Source organism: Aplidium turbinatum, chromosome 2 (assembly GCF_918807975.1).
Source record: "Aplidium turbinatum chromosome 2, kaAplTurb1.1, whole genome shotgun sequence".
Taxonomy (NCBI): Eukaryota; Metazoa; Chordata; class Ascidiacea; order Aplousobranchia; family Polyclinidae; genus Aplidium; species Aplidium turbinatum.
In genome coordinates this window covers 26,631,242-26,652,494 of record NC_137473.1, presented here as the reverse complement: position 1 = coordinate 26,652,494, position 21,253 = coordinate 26,631,242, and the positions used below count along the sequence as shown (strand labels likewise).

General features: G+C 37.4%; 1 protein-coding gene across 6 annotated transcripts in view; it reads left to right on the top strand.

Annotated features, from left to right (window-relative positions):
- The window catches only part of LOC145764953 (transmembrane and coiled-coil domains protein 1-like), a 183,537-nt gene that overhangs the window by 85,848 nt on the left and 76,436 nt on the right, over positions 1–21,253 (top strand). For all 6 annotated transcript variants that reach the window (XM_082576666.1, XM_082576667.1, XM_082576668.1 and 3 more), the window contains one exon: positions 5,996–6,143. In XM_082576666.1, coding sequence (XP_082432792.1) covers positions 5,996–6,143 — 148 coding nt within the window. The remainder of the gene's footprint in view (positions 1–5,995; positions 6,144–21,253) is intronic.

Sequence of the window (21,253 nt, the reverse complement as noted above, 5' to 3'; positions counted from 1 at the left end):
AGGAAATGTGAAATAACTCACAGTCAGCAAAGCTACATAAATTTAACGTAACTTACAAATGTTGAATCCATGTTAAAGGACTGGATTGCTGACTGGGTCGTCATTGTTTGAAACACAAAAAATATGCGTAAAGGCGACAACATCAGCAAGGCAGCGATTATGTTTCTAGCCAAAAAAAAATTAACTTTTGACTTCAAAGATAAAAATGATTATAATGAAGCTTCAAAGTTTGTCTTAAAAATATTGCAGAGACACAATAAACATAATCATTTTGTGCCAAATTGTGAGAAGACTTCCTAGATTCTTTCCAAACATTTGCAGGATTGCAAATTATTTTCTATAACTTTATATTGCCAAAAAATGGCTTCTTTGTTGAAACAACGTGGCTACAATTCTATAAAAAAATTCTTAGTCCTACTACATTGAAGTAATGAATTTTTTTTTGTAATTTTGCTGATGACGTTTTACAATATCCGAGAAGTAAAAAATAATAATGATGAATTATTTTACAAAACCGTGGTTTGCAAGCGCTTCACAAAAAATTGTTGGGGGAAAATTTACCATTAGACGTAAAACGTTTGTAAAAGAAAGTTGTCGGTTTATGTATTTATAATGTTTATTGCGCTGTTATCGAATTATAAACTGCCTGTATTGTCTACCTTTGTTGTTGCCGGCCAGCTTAGAGCAGCATGCAAACTACGCATTTATGGTATTTGCGTCGTGTTATGATTCTCGAAAATTTCCCACAAGATCTTTATTTTTATCGTGATATTTTTGTGCCTTTTCTGTCCTAAACTTGAAGTTATTGTGCAGCACAATCCACATCGGTTTTTAGACTCAGTCTTCATTGAAAATCTTTTGTGTGGTGCATCATTTCAAGTAGTGTCTTCCCCTAAGCCAGGAGTCGGCAACCTTTTTGAGCCGCGGGCCAATTTGATAAAATAAAATATACTGGCGAGCCGTAACTGCCGGGACAGCTTTTCCGAAACGCGAATATCTTACCCTTAAATTGCACGGCGTTTTATACTCCTATTCATGCTTATATAATATGTTCATTGATATGCTAAAAGGAATTCATTACTTTGAAACCGATTATTAAAAGAACAAATGTGTGTAACAATTTAATGTGAATGTTGATGTTGTTTGCATTTTTTTGCCAAATTGCCAAAGTCAGTTTTGATATTGGAACAAGAAATTTGTAAAACATCATTAACATGTCCATCAGATAAACGTGATCGAAGTTTATTTTTTGCAAAGTTCATCTTGGAAAATAATTGTTCATAAAGATAAGTGTTCCCAAACATGGATGAAATTTTTTTCGCATTATCTCGTAATTTCGGAAATAGGGTTGCAGATACATGTTCTTTGTAAAACACTTCTGGAGAAGTAACGTGAAACTTCGACTTTAACGTTGTATTATTCTGAAGTTCAATCAGTTCCATCTGCACGCTATTGTCCGCATCGGCTGGATCCACATCAAAAGGTGTTGCCAGTAACGCGAATTCGCGTTTGTGCCTTCGCATGTCCTGGAACCGGGAAGCAAACTGCTGTTTGATGTCAACAATAACCTCCACATATTTCAACGTGCTTGACGGACTGTTGTTACCAAGATTGGAAAAATGTGCAAAATTACAATTAATTCTTTTTCTTGATTTCCAGCATTGTGATGTCATCTGGCTTGTTCAAGATTGCATCATCTTATTGAATCAGTCTAGTTAAACTTTTGCACAAAAATGAAACGTGCAATGAAGCATATAATTTGTAGCACGAGGTAGTATCCGTGGTTTTGTTGCACTATGATTTTAGCATGCGAAAAACAACTTATTTATCGTCGCGGCCGAATTGCGTGCTTTTGCTTGGAACTGCTCGCGGGCCGGAACGAAGCGCCTGGCGGGCCGGACCTGGCCCGCAGGCCATAGGTTGCCGACCCCTGCCCTAAGCTGTTACACAAACCGCCCAGAACCAGGTTGATTATTATGTATCTTACAGCCATTGAGAGCCCGTTATTGTATGTGTGGAATTATTACTGTAGATGTCTGACTAAATTCATGCCAAAGTCGAACGTATTCAGATGTTGAATCAATGATGAAAAAAGCTGATTTGTTGTTTGTCTTATGTGACGCCTAGCTTTAAAAATATTTAGTTACAATATAGATGAGGCATTATCATCTTTATTTTGCGATCTTTGGAACAACACACAGTGCACTGTGAAACAAAAATGCAGGACATAACAACAAGTAGGCGACATAAAGCAGGGAAGGGACGCCATTGAGTTATATCTCATAATTTTGAGTGTATCTCACAATTACTGTTTGCAAAAACGCTATTTCTCCGGCTTCTCCCAAAAGCATTTACAGGGTTGATTGGTTTAAACCACCCGGTTAAAACCAGTTAAAACCTGGTTTAACCGAGCAGTTTTGACCACCTATTACTGGTCAAAACCCCTCTTTAGTGTATGAATCAAGTTGCTTTTCAATTGAATTAAAAATATTACCCTCCATGTTTAGTAATGATGTTCAACTATATTTTGTTTTGATCAACAATAACCTAAATGCTGGATTTGAAACAAAAAATATTCAATTTCTCTGTTTATTTTTGATATTTCAATCAGTTGGTTACTGTATTTTACGGACCATAAAGCACATCCGATTATAAGGCGCACTGTCAATAAATTGCTTTGATTAGTTTTTTATTCTGACATAAGGCGCACCGGGCTATATAACGTAACTTATTTTAAGGAGTATGGGTTACCGTATAAAGCTCATTAAACAAAAATGCGTAATAAATGTAAGCCAGTCACAATAGTACAATGAGCAAAAGAAAAAATGGGCCTAGTGAATATCACAGTTGCTAGTTGCTTTTACCGCCGTTTATGCGTCTGCTACTATTCGGTGAGTCCGATTCGGTGAGTTCCTAACCCCAAACCCTAAAACGGCAATGATAATTAGGCTACGGTACCCGATAATTTAAAAAAAAATCCCCTGTTACGGGATCGGACTCACCGAATCGGACTCACCAAAACGGACTCACCAAAACGGGCCATTTCGGCCGTTTATTGTGTAAGACGGTGGTTTATTTATATAATAATAGTATCGGTAACTGGTTTTGAGTGGAGGCAATAAAGCACTACTTGATCCATACATTAGTCGCACCGGCTTATAAGGCACACGATAAATTTTCGAGGAAAAAAAAGGATTTAAATTGCGCCTTATAATCCGTAAAATATGGGTATTTTAATTATTGAGAAAATTCAAATTCTAAAAATAAGTTTCTGATGAACCAAAAAATGCTTGGTAGAACGATGAACAATTTGCACAGCCAACTGAAGTACAAGAATTTATTCCAACAAATTTTTTTTTATGAAAAACATTTGCCATCAAATTTTGCCTGACAGGTCGGTATTGGCGGCCATTAATGAAAGTTCAGGTGGCCATGGCCGCCAGCTATTTCGTGACCGGGTCTGCTACTATTCGGTGAGTCCGATTGGGTGAGTTCGATTCGGTGAGTTCCTAACCTCTAAACCCTAACCCCAAGCCCCTAACCCTAAAACGGCAATGATAATTAGGCTACGGTACCCGATAATTAAAAAAACAATTTGAAAAAATCCCCCGTTAAGGATCGGATTCACCGAATCGGACTCACCGAAACGGGCCATTCCGTCGAGACCTGCATATCAAAATGGTCACAACTCACAACTGCTTTTATATTTCCTACATAGCCCAGATAGTCGACCATTCACTACATAAAAATATTTTTCTGGATTTTGACCAGTTTTGACCAGTTTAAACCTAGTTTTGACCCGTTAAAACCAGGTTTGAAATCGCTTAGTGGTCAAAACCAGTTTTGACCACTTAGAGATCAACCCTGAGCATTTGCAGTGATACATTTCCTCAATTGCAAGTTTTGTCAATGAAAGCATTTCCATAGAACGTTTGTTTCGAAACCAGGTTTTCGTGCATTTACCCAAGAGAAGATTTCTTATTGTAACGTTTTTTATTTGTCAATGAATATTATCTGCTTGAAACAACTGTTTTGAATAGTTTGTGGCCTACATAGCCTACTATTTTGATCGTGGACTATTCTTCTTTGTAGAGCTGATAACGCAAAAAACGTTTGCTATTATTGTTTCTAATTAACAGCTTTGTGATCACTGGCTTTTCTTTTGTAGCATAAGAAATAACGCGCTTTGTATTATTGAGGTCAAACTAAACAAAGGAAATAAGAGGATGTTTCTCTCTGCTCGCGCATATCGATGCACGAAGCAATTATGAGCTTATGGCTTGTTATCGCAATGTAATCCATTTCACGCTTTGCTGGAAGTGAGCTAGAAATAGCAAAAAATCACCAAAATCTTGAATTTACAAGAAAACTACACAACTTTTACCATCAAATTTAATATCATCAGATCCGCCTGGCAATTTTAGGAAAAGTCAAGAAAAACCAAGTGCATGGCGTACTGTGCTTCAAATAACACTATGTAACACAAAATTTGTCCTTGGGTCAAAACTATTATTTTCTGATTTAATATGGCCTAAATCAACAAAAATGAGCATTCATAAAGTTCAAACTTCGGTTTTGACTTAATGAGATTCATTTATTGGATTTTCTGGCTAATTGTGCCTTTTTAATGCAATGGCTCCCACTATATCTTTTTAAATCAATATAAAAAAGTTAAGTCTAAGATTATTTATTGTTGTCTGTGTTGTCATTCTAAAATAATGACGATGAACGTTGTTTCAGAGATTCTTTAAATACATCAACAAGACAAAAACATGTATAGAACGCGATTTTAATTTAGGCTACAAACACGATAGAAGACCTAAAGGCCTGAATACCCTGCTACAGGCCTTTGGTCAAAAATTATTACTGAGCAAACTTATACGTCATCACGTAAAGCACTTACAACTTATAACATAATTACAAAGAAATGTTTTTTTTTTAGATTGGCGATGATATATCAATTTTCTTTCACGTAAACGGTTCATATGTAGGCCTAGTCCTCCATCATACTTTCATTGTAGGCCAACTGGCCTTTATATAGCGTTCCTCAAAAACCTGATATCTTGAGCAAATCTTTCACCTTGTTTCTCTGAGGAGTCGCCCTTTTTATCTTTGAATTGATCAAGGTGAGCATGTAGTCACTGTAGTGCGTGTAGTTTCAGTGACATCCTGCATCCCATTTTCAAACACGCATCTCTGAGTTGATCAAAAAGCACCCTGTAATTCTCTGTCTTGTGATTGCCCAAAAATCTGTTAACTACAGACATGAAACAGGTCCAAGCTGCCTGTTAAACTTCAGACACCAGAGGTTGTTGTTTTACATTATAAGATCCAATCTCATAGCTGGTTCTCGGAGGCCAATTCCACTTCTTGTAGTGAAAAGCTGTGTTTCTGCTATCCCAGAGACAAAGACAGCATTGAAACTTGATAGAACCACCCTGAAGCGCCATTATTAAGGCCACTATCTTGAAATCACCAACAACCTCCCAATTGTAGAGGTCCTACTTCAATGCACTCATCACGATTTTGATGTTTTAATATTCTTCCTTCATATAAACTGAGCAAACCGGAAGAATGGAGGGACACTTGTCTGCGTTACTCAACAATACAGCTGTGAGTCTTCTAGATGAGCTGTCGGTGAAGAGCTTCCACTCAAGGATTGCAGGAAATGCCAATTTAGCCTGGCAGTAGCATAAACTGTCTTTAAATGTGTAGAACACTGAAAAAGTTCTTTGTGAAATAAGTTGAACACTGTCATCCAATTAAGTCCCATTGCTCTATTGTGGAAATGAGTAACTCTGCAGTGGACTTATAAAGATAATACTTGTTTTGGATTTGTATGTCAATGACAATTTTCCGACACTATCGTTTATATCTTTTTAATGGCGGTATTAAGGGCCCTTTTCACCAGTAACTCGGGAATTTTTCAATGTTCCTCATTGTTTAACTTTCCTTTTTTATTATTTTTTAACTCTTCTATTTTATTTTGTTGCAGCGAAGCAATTAAATTGGAACAATTAACCCGTGATGAAAATGTGGCCGAGTACCTTAATCTCGCCACTAATGCTGATAAACAACAAGCATCAAGAATAAAAGTTGTTTTTGAGAAAAAGAACCAGAAGTCTAATGCCAACATATCGCAAGTATGTCAGATACAGCATTTGCAAGTTTTTGTTTTCTTCTAAAGCAATCTAAACATTAGACATGTTAAAATTTTGTGACAGCACCCAAAAGTCTGAAAACGACGACTTCTATTCATATGAAAGTGTAGACTGCGTAGTAGGGTGATTCATAAATTGAATTTTTTTTTAATTCAATGGGGCACCCTCTTGTATCGTGTCAATACCTGAAAAAATAATCCTGTCAAATTTTTAGGGCAATCGAAAGCATTTTTAAGGTTGCTACCGACTTTGAAAGCTGCACATAGTACACAAATGGGTCATTCCATGTCAACTTAACAGGGTGTGCAAGCTCGACCCTCTTAGATTTTCTTGAGATTCTCACTAAAGTTTCATATTAATGTATAATGAACACAAAAAAAATTTCAGCTCATTATCTCAAGACGTTTAGAAATTACAGCCCTTCAAAGTCACCAAGGTCCCTCAAAATGCGTTCGCATGTACATTTTCCTCCATGTTTGGGTCTTCATAACTTTTAATCTAAAGCATTTACGCAGCTGAAGTTTGGTATTAAGCAGCCCTACGTTTCATATCTACCACCAAAATTGCTAATTTCAAATTAGTTTTAGATGTAGAACCTTTCAAAAATTGAATTTTTTTACATTTGAAATTTTTTTATCAATTTTTAATGTCCGCTATCTCCCAAACCAATAGTCACAGAACTACCATTTTGCATGTTTACACCATGTTTACACCCTCCAAACTTCAATAATTTCACATTTGTTTGGTGTCAGTCTCATGGGGGTTAATTACCAACTAGTATAGATTAATGGTAAATGGTAGTTTTGTGACTATTGGTTTGGGAGATAGTGGACATCAAAAATTGATAAATTTTTTTCAAATACAAAAAATTTCAATTTTTGAAAGGTTCTATATCTAAAACTAATTTGAAATTAGCAATTTTGGTGGTGGATATGAAAAGTAGGGCTGCTTCTTACTCAGAATACCAAATTTCAGCTGCGTAAATGCTTTAGATTAAAAGTTATGAAGACCCAAACATGGAGGAAAATCTACACGCGAAAGCATTTTGAGGGACCTTGGCGACTTTGAAGGGCTTTAATTTCTAAACGTCTTGAGATAATGAGCTGGAATTTTTTTTGTGTTCATTATACATCAATATGAAACTTTAGTGAGAATTTCAAGAAAATCTAAGAGGGTCGAGCTTGCACACCCTGTTAAGTTGACATGGAATGACCCACTTGTGTACTATGTGCAGTTTTCAAAGTCAGTAGCAACCTTAAAAATGCTTTCGATTGCCCTAAAAATTTGACAGGATTATTTTTTCAGGTATTGACACGATACAAGAGGGTGCCCCATTTAATTAAAAAAAATTTCAATTTATGAATCACCCTACTGCGTAGCAGTGACTGTATTTCACATGTGGTCATAACTACTTATTTCCTGAAAAAACCGTAGGCACAAACTATACGTTTTTGCTATCTGGGTAGTCTTGGCCTGGCAAAAGCTTCTCAACCAAACGACAAGCACCCTTAGGTTGCACATAACTGGACTTTCATTACTAAAACCTACTATTATGACACAACAATGTGGTTAAGATTGGATTCTTAAATCTTCGATAAATTGTGCCAATTTAAAGCTTTTTTTAATAGTTTTATGCAAATAAGGTAAAACTTAGCATTTGATGTAATTCCTTGCAAATACCAAAATTGCTTCTTTTTGTAACACTAAAATATGGGGCAAAATATCGGTTTTGGCCTAAAACAGTGATATTGGTATTGGCCAAAATATTGATATCGGTACATCTCTACTTAATTATTAGACTAGATATTACATATAATTTATATCTTTATATCTCCAAAATATCCAAATATAAAAATAACATCTGAGAGGTGTTGGTGTTCACCATTGATTGAATTATAATGGAATGACTCTTTTATGTTGTGTAATTGTGTATGTGTTGCAAAATGATGGTTTCTGGTTTACTTTTCAGCATGGTTTTAAATAAAAGTAATTAGTTGCTTATATTTTGTTGAGAAGGAGCAATCTTTCTGGCATAAGCACTACCTGACTACTCACTATAGAACAGTGAGCATTGTGTTTATTCATACCGGTGTAGCCTTCACACTAGCCATCAAGATTCTTCCAAAAACATGTGCTTCTCGGCAGTCGAGTGTAGTGAGAATTGACAGCGCTATTTTTTCTTGCGCAACGCCCAGAGTTCAAGATAGATACCACTACACTTTGCAGGTTTACAATTTTCCATATGTATAAAATGGAATTGTTACCTGACTGCTCATTAATGCCTCCGCTCCGGGAGCCGTCTACACACCCAAACACTCAGCAGGCACACCATACTTACATGGAAGTACCTACCAGGGAGGTGAGGGACTTACTCTGACCGAAGGGACCCTCTGCGGTGGATGGTAATATGTGGATGTAAAAAAATGATGGCTATTGGCTGAAAAAGCTAAAAAACTAGCGCCTTTTGGTAGATAATTGATTTTAATTTAATTTGAATTTGTGTGTGTGCTTCTTCTTGATGCTCGGTTAAAGAAAGGCACCGGTGCATGGAAAATGGTACTGCAGTCTGACATCTCATTTGGCGGAGAAGCCAGATAAGGGTGGCCACTGGCCAGAGGAAGAGCAGCTTTCGCTGAACCCAGATTCTTCTGTGTATGGGCGGCTGCAATTTTGTCATACCAGTCGAGTGGTATGACAATGAGGGACGGTTAAAGATTTCCCAACTGCAATCACTTTTTCGGCATCAGATGAGTGAGAAGAGTGAGAAGGATGGGTTAAATTTTAAAGGATGGTTGTTAGGCCCTTGGCTGTCTAAGGGTCGAATGCACCAACAGTGATTAACTTAAACAATGATTAAAGTTAATCATTGATTAACAAAACAGTGAGTAAAGTGTGGACGTCGCTATAATAGCACCTGGACAGGAAGCCAGCAGAAATTTAAAATCGCGCTGCCCAAAATGAGGCCAAGCGAATCGCCGCTCGTCTAGCTTCCATTTGTGAAATGTCAGCAGCACGTTTGTTTCGGTTGGAACGCAAACGGAAAAATAGTGATTATCCAAACTTGGGTTGATAAAACAAATCCACAGGAAATTTATTGTGTGGTTATGTAGGCTAGATTACACTTTGTTGTGGGTGCAGCCTTGTTTCTTCTAGCTAGTTATTTACAGATTGTGGAATCACTAGTTCCGTTAGCATTAATCAATTTCATTCTGCTGATTTGTTTGCCATAATAATATTTCTAACAGTGGCAATTACTGTGGGTTTATGTTGGCGAGGTAGCTTATAAAAGGTACCCTAGTTCAACTTTTCTTGATGTAATAGGCTATGCTTGTACCAGCTCAGTAGCCTACACAGTACACAAGCTACTGGTAGGGTAGTTATTGTTCTTACCAATGCTTCTGATAAGCTTGGTTTGATTCTAGTTCAGGTTGTAGGCTATTAAAGACAGTACCGTACCAAACCACTTCTGGTTCTGAAAACAATATCTAAGATCTTCTGGTTGCCATATTAAGTTATCACAACCATTGATATGGCATGTAACAATGTTGTCAAATTCTTAGCTATCTTTGATTTAAAATAGCCAAATTTAAGTTACCAAAAATCTTTAGTAGTGGCAAAGCCATGACAAATAAATGGTACCATTATTTTAACTATGTCGATTCTGTTAAATGCTTTCGCAACTAATGACAGTGTTTTGTTACCAGCTTAAAGTTAAGATATTACGATGGTGAATAAATGTGCAGCTATCAACTGTCGTTCAGGTTACACAGGAGAAAGCAAAGATGTAAATGTGACATTTCATTCATTCCCGTTGAATAACAAGGAACTGCTTCAGACTTGGTTAAAATGATTGGCAAGAAAACACTTTACTCCAACTAAGTAATTCTCGACTTAAGTATTCTCGCAAAGTTTTGGTCCATCTTAAACGTTTCATCACCTACCATCGCAAGGAATAGCCTAAACGTGATATTGCTCGTGATCCAGTCAAATCACCTGATGATTGGAAGTTAGATTTTCTTTTAGAATTTGAAGAATGTGTATCTGTTTGGGAAAACTCATTGGTAAGCATTTTTTAGTATCAAATGTGGTTAAAAATGACAAATGTTGGCTTCACTATGATGTGTCAGAGTGATCACCAGGCCAACCAATGTTTGGATGCAAACATTTAAAGTTTTGGCTTTTTAGTATCTAAATTTTGATGTACTGATGGGTGCTACTTATTTATTTTCTAAAAGCTTTGAGACATCTTTTATCATATCAGCCTGAAGTTTAGTTTGTATACATTTTACAATCTGTGACCAGGGCAGAAAAAAGTTTGGCTGTTGAGTGTTGACTTTTAGTTGCCCTAGTTACAGTTTTTGCCTTATGCCAATTTTTTTCCAAAAAATTAAGAGTCATTTTTCATAAGCTACACACAGATCTTGCATGGGTCATGGGTGTGCCCTCGGAAAGTATCAACCTAAAGCATAAGCTGTAGATGTTTCATAAGCTTTAAACAACACAGAAATTTTTTAATCGACTTTTACTTGCCCTAATTATTACTGATTGCAAAGTACATATATTTTTCTTTCTGTCCCCTAAAACTGTGTATCCAATCTATCCCTATTGTGGAAGGTATCTTTAAAGTTGTTCATGTCTTTCCAACTAACTGACTTTTTATGCAAAAGTAAAAATCTCTATTTATTATTATTGCTTACATAAACCATAAGTTGTATATAATTAGTATCTAATATCTATCACTGTTAGATGTGGCATGATTAATTAACAAATTTAAAACATGAACAAAAAACAGTATTCCTGCAGTTTTGCCCTTATATATCGTGTTTCTTTTTTGTTTCAGATGCCAGGATTGACAAAGGTGACTTTCCTAGCTTTGCAGTAAACATGCAGAGCCTTACCTGCCCTCACTAAACACCTATTTAACTTTTGTGGATTTAAATATGTTCTGCTTGGAAAAATTCAATCTGATACCATCGAAGGTCGTTCAATATTGCACCAACAGACAATGACTGTTGTATAATTTATTATGTCACTGGCTACTGTTGTAGATCATTGGTGAGCAGTTATAGGTGCAAAGATTGCAAGGAGGCCACTGTTGCCGTTATCACAGAATCAGATGACTTAATCTCGGACTCGGCTGTACAATTTCTTAAAGATATCAATCGGGGAGGATTGTGGAAACCCATATTCAAAATGTTTAGTTTTGGGTGTCTTTGTTGGAAAATATTTGCTGAGCTGTCACAGACAGGCTTAAAACAAACATTCTTAAGCAGTCCAAGTCAAAGAGAGTTGTTCATAGAGATTGTAACATTGGCTTTTTATGATAGCGGTGTAATTTATCCTTGGTCTGTTACCCCAATGGCAATGTGTGCAAAAGGCCACAACTTGTTAGAAGGGATTTCACAACGTTTTTTCAATTGTATGTGCAAAAATATTTTACGTGAAATGAATGGAGAAGAAACCTCTTAAGTTTCCCGCAAAGTGCGTAAGTTTTTCGAAAAAAATGCAAGAAATTGATAACTTCTTCGTGTGTGTTTCAAAATTTGTTTGTACATTGCATAATGCATATACTGTCGTTATACCCAGCCCTACTGTGTATTTAATACTGCAGAACAGAAAAGACGTTACGTTTTCTGTTATTCTCTATGTGATTGCTTTATTTTCTAACTTAAACAGTCGATGCATTACTAATTCCTGTCTTAACCACATTATGTATTGCTCATGGCTTGTATTATACTATACCAGTGCTTCCCAACTGGTGGGTCGCGAAGCTATTTCAGGTGGGTCGCAAAGCATTTTTAAATGTTACTGAATGTTAAAATTTTCTAAAAAGGATCATGATTACTATGGATCTCACAAGCCGCAGTTTGGTCTTGAACACTAACAGTACTGTGCCTTCGCCATCGCTACTCTTATCCTCACTTCATTTGTTGACTTTCCATTTTCATGAATTGTACATTGTACAATAATGTACGTACTGTTTTCTATTAGATCGGGAAATTATTGCATTATCATTACGTAACTATTATGCAACAATGTAACAATTAGATGTGTTGTGTTGCATTAACTCTTTCAGTACGTACACCAGTAGTAAAGATGCCATAATAAAGATGTCATATCTCATTGTGGGTCGCACAATAAAACTTGCATAAAAAGTGGGTCGCGAACTGAAAAAAAGCACTGTAGGCTACTATACGTATGCATATTACATAATGCCCTATTTCTTGAGTTTTGCACTACATTACATTGTAACAAACTGTTGCTATTTACTTCGCACTCAGTTTCTAACATTCAATTGTTATTTACTTATATGTTTGGGTGATAAATGTCGATTTATGATACAGTTGGAGTAACGTTTATTTTGCGTTATGGTCATTGCCTAGTGCATTGCACCGGGTCACGTGCACTTGATTACGTCGTGCCGCCCTGTGGCTGTGAGTAGTTGGTAATCACGGCAGCAGAACTTCTTGGTAGCTACACAATGATTTGTCCTTAGTTCATTTTAGCTCTACTCGTGTTGAAACCTCTTTTAAATTCCTTTACGTTTACCTACAAGCGTAACAGTGGTGTCAGAAGTAAAATAGAATCTACGTGGCAGTTTTCTGAAGTGAGAAGATCATTACATTGTCGCAGTGGTTTCTGCACAAATTAGTCATGGAAGAAACAGTCAAAGCAATGCTAGCCACAATGGAAAAACAGCAGGAACAGTTTTTATCAACGTTAAATGACATTAGTCGAATGCAAACCAACGAATCAGCGCCAAAGTTTGAAAGTTTCAACCAGGATAAGGAAAAATGGACAGTATATGCAAAGGTTCTTGCATCACATGGACATTTACAATGTTGCAACTGATGACAAGAAAAAGGCATGTTTGTTATCCTGGGTTGGCCCCGAGACGTATAGTTTGATTGAGAATCTTTTTGGTGACAAAAACGTACGTGATAAATCGTTCAACCAAATTTCAGATAAGCTAGCATCGCATTTTAAAGAAACCATCCATGTTCAAGCAGCGCGCCATAGTTTTTACAACTGTAAATTACAAGTGGGTCAGTCTTATAAAGATTGGACAGCAACGTTACGAGGGCTTGCTCAAAATTGTGAGTTATATGCAAAAGTGAGCAGTGCAATCATCTCAGCTATGTGGACGAGCAGATTAGAGATGTTATTGTATTAAACACCCCACACCCTGAAGTCAGGCGTCAATGCTTAACGAATTTAAATTTTTTACTTGATGATGTTCTCAACAAAGCTGAAGTTTGAGCGCTGTTTGGCTTCCTGTCCAGGTGCTATTATAGCGACGTCTTTTTTTTGCATGATTAGTTAATCAATGATTTTGTGCATGATTAGTTAATCAATGATTTAATCAGACTGTTAATGGTTTTTGCTGAGTCATAACTCTAGCAATGAGTATTTGTTTGATTTGTTATTGGGTTCAGTACAGTGCAGTGGTAGAAAAAGGTAGGCCTACAATACATTGCTTGTTCATAGCAATGGCAAAAAGCGTTACATTTGCTGATAAATTATTTGGTACCTGTAAGCTGGACCGGTATTCACAAATTTGCTCGAAATGATATCTGGTGTAATATGTGAGCCAGGCACTAAGCAGCCCTTTTGTCAGGTGCCAATGAAATACCTTTTTAAAGTGCTCCCTGGTTTTAACTACTGAAGTTGGTGTGCCGTAACTTTCACTACATTGCAGAAGCAGCCTGAAATCAGCTGAATTTAGCAGATGCAGTTAGGCTACAAGGTTGTTCATCAGAAATTTGAAAGTGAATCTTTGAGACAATTCCACTTAGAACAGTGTTTTCTAACCGGGGGTAGGAGAGGTGTTATGACAGTCTAATATCAAGAAACCATTTCTCATGCTTTTTAAGAAGTTGTGAAAGGGCATTTCAAGTGTCAGCGACGGTTGTGCAAGGTCACTTTGCAAGTTGCTTTGCTTTTCAAAGCTTTAAGGGCCCAGATTTTTGCTTGGCACCGGGCCCGAAATGTTCTCTCAATGGCCCTGATAGAAACCATCGCATTTTGAAAGAGGTTCATCTTGTTTTTGACCATTTTGTGCTCGAAATACTCAGAATGATCTAAATTTAATGTAATTTTTTCAAAATTCTCTGAGGGAGGCCTCCACCTGTTACTGGGGTTGCCTAAGTCAACACACTGGAGGGGGTCCATCTGCATGGATTAACTCCTTGCTGTTTAAACTCCTGGTAATTCTACATGGTGCTAAACTGTCCAGACCAGTTTACAGTAGTGCTCAGGCTTTGTTAAAAACAACATGTTTTATTTTTCGCCCATTGCGACAACATACAGTACGCTGCGATTACACATGCAACACAACAGACGACTGGAAGCAGCAAAGGAACCATACAGTTATCAAGCAGACACTCTCACCACTCAGGCGGCTAGATGTTAAGGTGGAGGTAATAGAATGCTTTTCATCAAGACACAACTGCCAACTAGAAATTTATTTTCATAAACATTGGGCTAATGTAAATTTTTCTGAAATGATTTGACTACATTATTTTACTGTTTTGTATTTCAGTGTACAGCAAATATTTTACAATTTTTTCTTGACCGTTAAATTTACTTCATTTATAAAATGTCAAAACAACGATCGCAAAATTTTTCTCCACACGAAAAAGATCTGTTTCTCACTTGCATCGCAACATATCGCAATATTATTGAATGCAAGAAGACCGATGGTGTGACCACACACAACAAAAATGATGCCTGGCGGGAACTCACCAAAGATTTTAATGGTGCCTCAACCTTCGCAGTTAGAGAAGAGGGTACACTTTGAAGGTTGTGGACAAACATGAAGGCCCAAGCAAAAAAAAGGTCTCTTTGGCCTGCCAAGAACGCTTCACCACTGGCGGTGGTCCACCCCAAAAGAGTAATGACACCATCATCATCATCATAATCCATCGTCGGTTTGTTCCCCACTAGTGGGGGTGGCCGATTGTTTCCGCGCAGCAATTGTTTTAATCCCTTTTCTCCATTTCACCCTGTCCCTTGCATCTTCCTCCTTCAGTCCGACTTTTTTAAATTCATCCTTCACTTGTTGTTTCCACGTTCTTCTTGGACGACCGCGTTTCCTCTTCCCATCCACCTTTAGATCTAGTGCCTTTCTAAGAAAACTTCCTTCCTCCCTCCTTATCACATGTCCATACCATCTCACTTACCGAAAAAGAAAATTTGAGTTAGCTGAACAACTGATACAGGCACAAATCGAGCAATGTAAAAAATAACAAATTTGAGCTTTGCTACTCTGTTTAAGTATTTATGTGATAACTAGGGCGATTTTTTGTAACCAAAGTTACTTTTTTATAGTTGTACCTATTAACAAAAGAAATGTATAACCAAAATTTCATGGTTGTGTGGAGTCAATGTTTAAGATGTTATAAAGTTACTGTCACAATTTCTTTCTATCTCTTACCAGGAAAAAGACTTGGAAAGGTTCAATGACGTAGTTTAATGGGTCAAACCGAAAAGCAGTCAATTAAATGTCGAATAACTCTACTAGTGAAATGATAATCTGACTTCTTGAAGAACTTTAACGAACGGCTTCTCAAATAACTCTAATTTCTGCATCAACTACCAATCCACAACTCATAGCACAACTCTCATAATCAACTCATAATAATCACCATAATAATCTCAGAATCATAAACATTACACAAACTACACCACTATTTATATAGTTGGTTGTTCAGTCCAGTAACCTCGAGAAGGTGACATAGTGTTGCATCACACGAACTCATCGTCGGTCACGTAGCATTTAAATGTAAACAACAGAAGTCTCTAGAATGTCACGTAGGGCCGAAGGTTGTAGAAAACACGTTACATAATACAGATTTCGTCATCAGAGGTTACTTTAGGTCAGGGGTGGGGAACCTGCGGCCCGCGGGCCGAATGTGGCCCGCGTGACTGTTCCATGTGGCCCGCGTCAAAATTTCTTTACCCAAAATATATTGAAACAACAGCTCAAAAAAGAGTAGGCTCTGCATTCTCGGTATATTGCGAATGGCCGTCGATGAAGAAATGAAACGAAACGAAGTCGATCAGTTCATGAATAATCAGGGAAACCATGTCGTCGAACTCACTGATAGCCAATGGTTGTGTGACCTAGCGTTTATGGTTGACATTAGCGAGCACCTCTCCGAGCTCAACGTCAAGTTGCAGGGACCGAATCAGCTTTTGAACTCCTTGTTTGCAAAAGTGAAATCATTTGAAGCTAAACTACATCTGTGGAAAGTACAACTTGAAAACAATAAGATGTTCTTAATAATGATGTTCCTAATAACTTCCAACATGAAATAGTAGATCTCCAGAATGACGGTACGTTGAAAGCGATGTACCAAAACATTCCACAGCTCAACTTTTATCAAAGCTGCATAAATGCTGGTGATTTTCCAGTCATGCGGGAACATGCTTTGAAATATGTGTCTCTGTTTGGAAGCACCTACCGCTGCGAATCAGTTTTTTCTGTAAATAAAATTTCGAAATTTTTAGTGGCCCGCTTGTGTTATTTCTCATTTTATGTGGCCCGCAATACTGAAAAGGTTCCCCACCCCTGCTTTAGGTCAATACCCGATAATAACATACCGCTCAAGAATTCCATAATGAAAACAGCACATTCTGTCAAGACGCAAAGCAGCCCGACGCGAGGCTTTGCACATTGATTGTGACAGTTACCAAAAGTCACTTTTTGTGTCTTTAGATTACTTTTCATTTGTTAGGTCACTTTATTTTGCATACTTTTTTGCCTAATTCCCCTATTTGTATATCTTTTATTGCTACTGGAGAGATGAATTTACATTTTATGTAATGCCAAGACTTTTAATACATATATTTTCTACTATGGTATGGAGTTTAGGTATGCACGAGCCCATGCTTGTTTGTATCACGTGTATTACCGAAAACTTGTTAATAAATTTTTGCGATCAAACAAATTGTGTTAACTATATTTAACCAATTGTTTTCCCTGCAACAGCTAAAGTGTTTGTTTTTTCCTGCTGTTTTTCCTGCAACCACTAAGTTGTATAAAGTGTTCGATTGACAGAAACTTCTTCCCAGAGAATGTAAAACATTACATTGTGTAATTTGAATGTGTAATTCTGATTTGAGTACAAATTGAAACTAATTTAGATGCTTTTTTATGTGGAATTGCTGCCATTTCTTTCGCTTTCTTGTTTTCGTTGAATAATATTACTTTTTGGTGATTTTTTCGCAGAATTGAAGTCATTTTGGTTACAAAAAATCGCCCTAGTGATAACCTGTTGTATATATATGTACAATTGAATGGTTGTAACTTTTCGCTGTTTGTAATTGTTATTCATACAGAAAAATTTAGAAATAAACACACCAGGTAGCTGTAGCCATGGTTTCATAACTTCATTAAAACAGATAGAAAAAACTAGTATACATATACCTCAGGATACTACCCTGCCAGCAAATCAACCACTGTTTACATTGATTCAATGTCTGTAAATGTTGAATCAATGTAAAAAATGATTTGCTGGCTGAGTATTTACTCACAGATCCCTCATCAGGTGTACAATGAAAGAAAACAGCAACCGGCGCATTTACAGCACTGGGTGAAAATCAATCGATTGCGTTAAAAATATTACTTTAATTTAAAAATATTGACAACCCATGTTCTCCTGGTGGCAAGATTGGTGTATGAGTTCCAAGACCGGATTACTTTAGAAGTATTGACTGATAATTTGCCATCTTATTGCGTTTCCACCAACTATGGGCATGGGTAGCTGCTGGGTCATTCTTTTTCAAATCATCCAGAAAAAAGTGAAAATGTAACCCACCATCTCAGATTTTAATGAAACTTTGCACAATTGTAGAGAAAGTTGTACTGAGCAAAATGAAACCAATTTTACCGAAATCGGTTCAGTACATCCGAAATTATGCGCATTTAAAAATTGGCAATTTCAGAATCACTCAAGCGTGAAAATTTGCCCAAATTTTTATGTGGAGAGTTTGATGTTGTGTAAATCAGCAACATTTTAAGCTATGACCTTCAGATTTGGTGAAGATACACTTGAAGATGATTGTCAACCTCTTGCGAAGTTTCGAAACTCTAGGTCACGCATGAATGATCATGTTAAAATCACCGAGTAAGACCACATGTTGATATTCATATTATAGCATATCTTCAGAGAGCAGTTCTATACAGGACTTTCTCTCCCCGCTGCTCTGCGGAAGGGTACCGTATGCGTTGATTGAAGATGTTTATTGATTATGTTAGTGTTGCCACCATTGACGTTGAGATAATGTATTCAGTTTTGTAATATGGTGTGGTGTGTGATTTCGGACCTGTCATGTAAGAGTTTCTTCACTACGAACATCGTCCCTGCATAGAAGGGTCTGCTACTATTTGGCGAGTCCGATTTGGTGAGTCCAATTCGGCTAGTCCGATTCGGCGAGAGCCCTTTTCGGTAATTTTTTGATTTTTTAAAAAAAATTATTGGGTACCATAGCCTAATTATCATTGCCGCTTTTACATCGTTTTAACGTCGTTAAACGTTTAAATAACCTCTAATCCTTAACCCCTAACCCTTAACCTCCTAACCCTTAACCCCCTAACTCTTAATCCCCTAACCCTTAACCCCCTAACCCTTAACCCCCTAACCCTTAACCCCCTAACCCTTAACCCCCTAACCCTTAACCCCCTAACCCTTAACCCCCTAACCTTTAACACCCTAACCCTTAACCCCCTAACTCCAACCCTAACCTTTAACCCCTATCCCCAACCCTAAAACGGCAATGATAATTAGGCTACGGTACCCGATAATTTTAAAAAAATTCCAAAAATTGCTGAATAGGGAACTCGCCGAAAAGGGCTCTCGCCAATAATAGGGCACTCGCCGAATCGGACTAGCCGAATTAATCTCGCCGAAACGGGCCATTCTGATAGAAGGGCGCTCTGTCGGGTTCGATGCTTGCATATGTTATGTATATAGTTGTTGTGCTGTGCCCACTAGGGTGGATCGTTTTTTAACTTTCCTAATCACTTATTAATAGTGCGGAAAAGTTGTGCACTGACATTGTAAGCACAACACAAAAAAATTTCAAAAATTTTAATATTTTGGGTTGCCCTAACGAAGTTGAAATATTAAAAAAAGTGGAAAATTTCCAAAAATTTTCATTTTTGTTTTTAATTGTTAAGAGCGCGGAAAAGCTGTGCACTGACATTGCAAGCATAACACAAAAAAAAATTTTCAAAAATTTTAATATCTTGGGTTGCCCCAAAGAAGTTGAAATATTAGAAAAAGTGGAAAATTTCCAAAAATTTTATTTTTTGTTTTAATTTTTAATCGCTTATTAAGAACACGGAAAAGTTGTGCACTGACATTGTAAGCACAACGCAAAAATAAAATTCCAAAAAAATTAATATCTTGGGGTGGCCCAACAAAGTTTAAAATTCAGAAAAGAATTGCAAATTATTAAAATTCCCATTTTTACACATTTGTAACTGCACTACCTCCCGCGAATCATTGTAAATTACGCAGAAAATCTATATTTACAAGTAGAATTACAAGTACATGTAGGATACGCAAACCTTTTAAGAACATGATCTAAAATCTTGTTTTGTATTGAGACGCGGCATGTCTTTCCTGTACTGTAGCTGACTTCTGATGAATCCATCGCGGTTAGCGTCACCACATATGCAACAGAGGCCTTCTTGCTCGACTGCTTGCGTGTAGCAGGGGAAATTGAGAGAATGTTGGCTTAGGTTGATGTTTTTGAACGACCAAAGTTTCTGTTGTCATTTTCTTAGTTATTGGAGGTTCGATTTGTTGTTATCGCTTTGCCAATATATCATTATCAACATAACTGACAGCAGTAAAATTGAAATTTGGCAGTTTAAAGCGCCGGATTTCAGTGCAAACGGGAGTTTCTCGTGCAAACAGTATATATACGGCGTATTCCCAGCTCATGCCCCTGTGTTTCTTTGTCAAACAACATTGATAAAAGTATGTTTTTGCTGTGGCCAAAAAGTCCATTTCTTTTAATAACAGGGTCGACAATGGTCTTTAGTTTATTCGACTGGTAGCGAGATTTGCTGATGATTTGCCATAGATGAACAGCTCCGTCGATACATAGTGGATTGCACTTTATTTCGAACCACATAGGAGCATATAACCTCATGACAACGGTAGCCAACGTTTTTAAATTATCAGAGGGTTCTGTGGTCCCCATAGACAACCGCAGAATGCGATTCCTTGCAGTTTACCATCGTGAGTGATTAAGCTTACCTGGACTTCTGGTGGCAAGTGAACTGGAAATTTCTCCTGTACAAACACAATGACAAATGTCCCGGAGGTATCTTTGGTCCGTGCTTAAATCGGTCACGCCCATATGAGGAAAATTACTTGGTATTGATTTAAATCGTCGGATAGGCATTTTATTACATGTACTATAAGTAAAGCCTTTCCAATTTGTCCGGAATACCCACGGGGACCAGTTGTACTGCCATCCCATAACTCAAGAAGATGCTGCAGAGGTAATTTGTTTGCGTGAAGTTGATGTACCAACCATTGCAGCGGTTTTCGAAAATCTAATTACAACAGTCGGATAACACCGCCTGCATGACCCGTATTTACCACAGTACCATCACACCCCACGGCTGTTATTAAGCTGGTGTCTCTTCCTCTATCATGAACTGCTGATATTATGGAGTCGGCAATGCTTCTGGCTGTTTTTGCGGTTGGACTTAAATACTGAGATCCAGGCTCGGCGATAATACACACATGCTCTTCAACAACAGATCTTTTGTGAGACACCCCATGATTGTCTACTTCAATCTTTAGTGTCTTGTCTTTTCTGCCATCAAAATACAAACCGTGCAAAACGTCCGACCTGGACTCTTATCATTGCGCGAACGTAAAAACATGCTTGTGACTGAAGTAAGTGATTGAGTTGAAAGAAATTTGGCACGACCGTCGGCCGCAACACCTTTGCTAACACACACGCTAAACGTTGAAATACCATAGCCTAGTTATCCCGACCACTCGACCAGCAGAAATTGCCGTTTCTACATCGTTTTAATGTCGCTAAACGTTGAAATAGTGTAG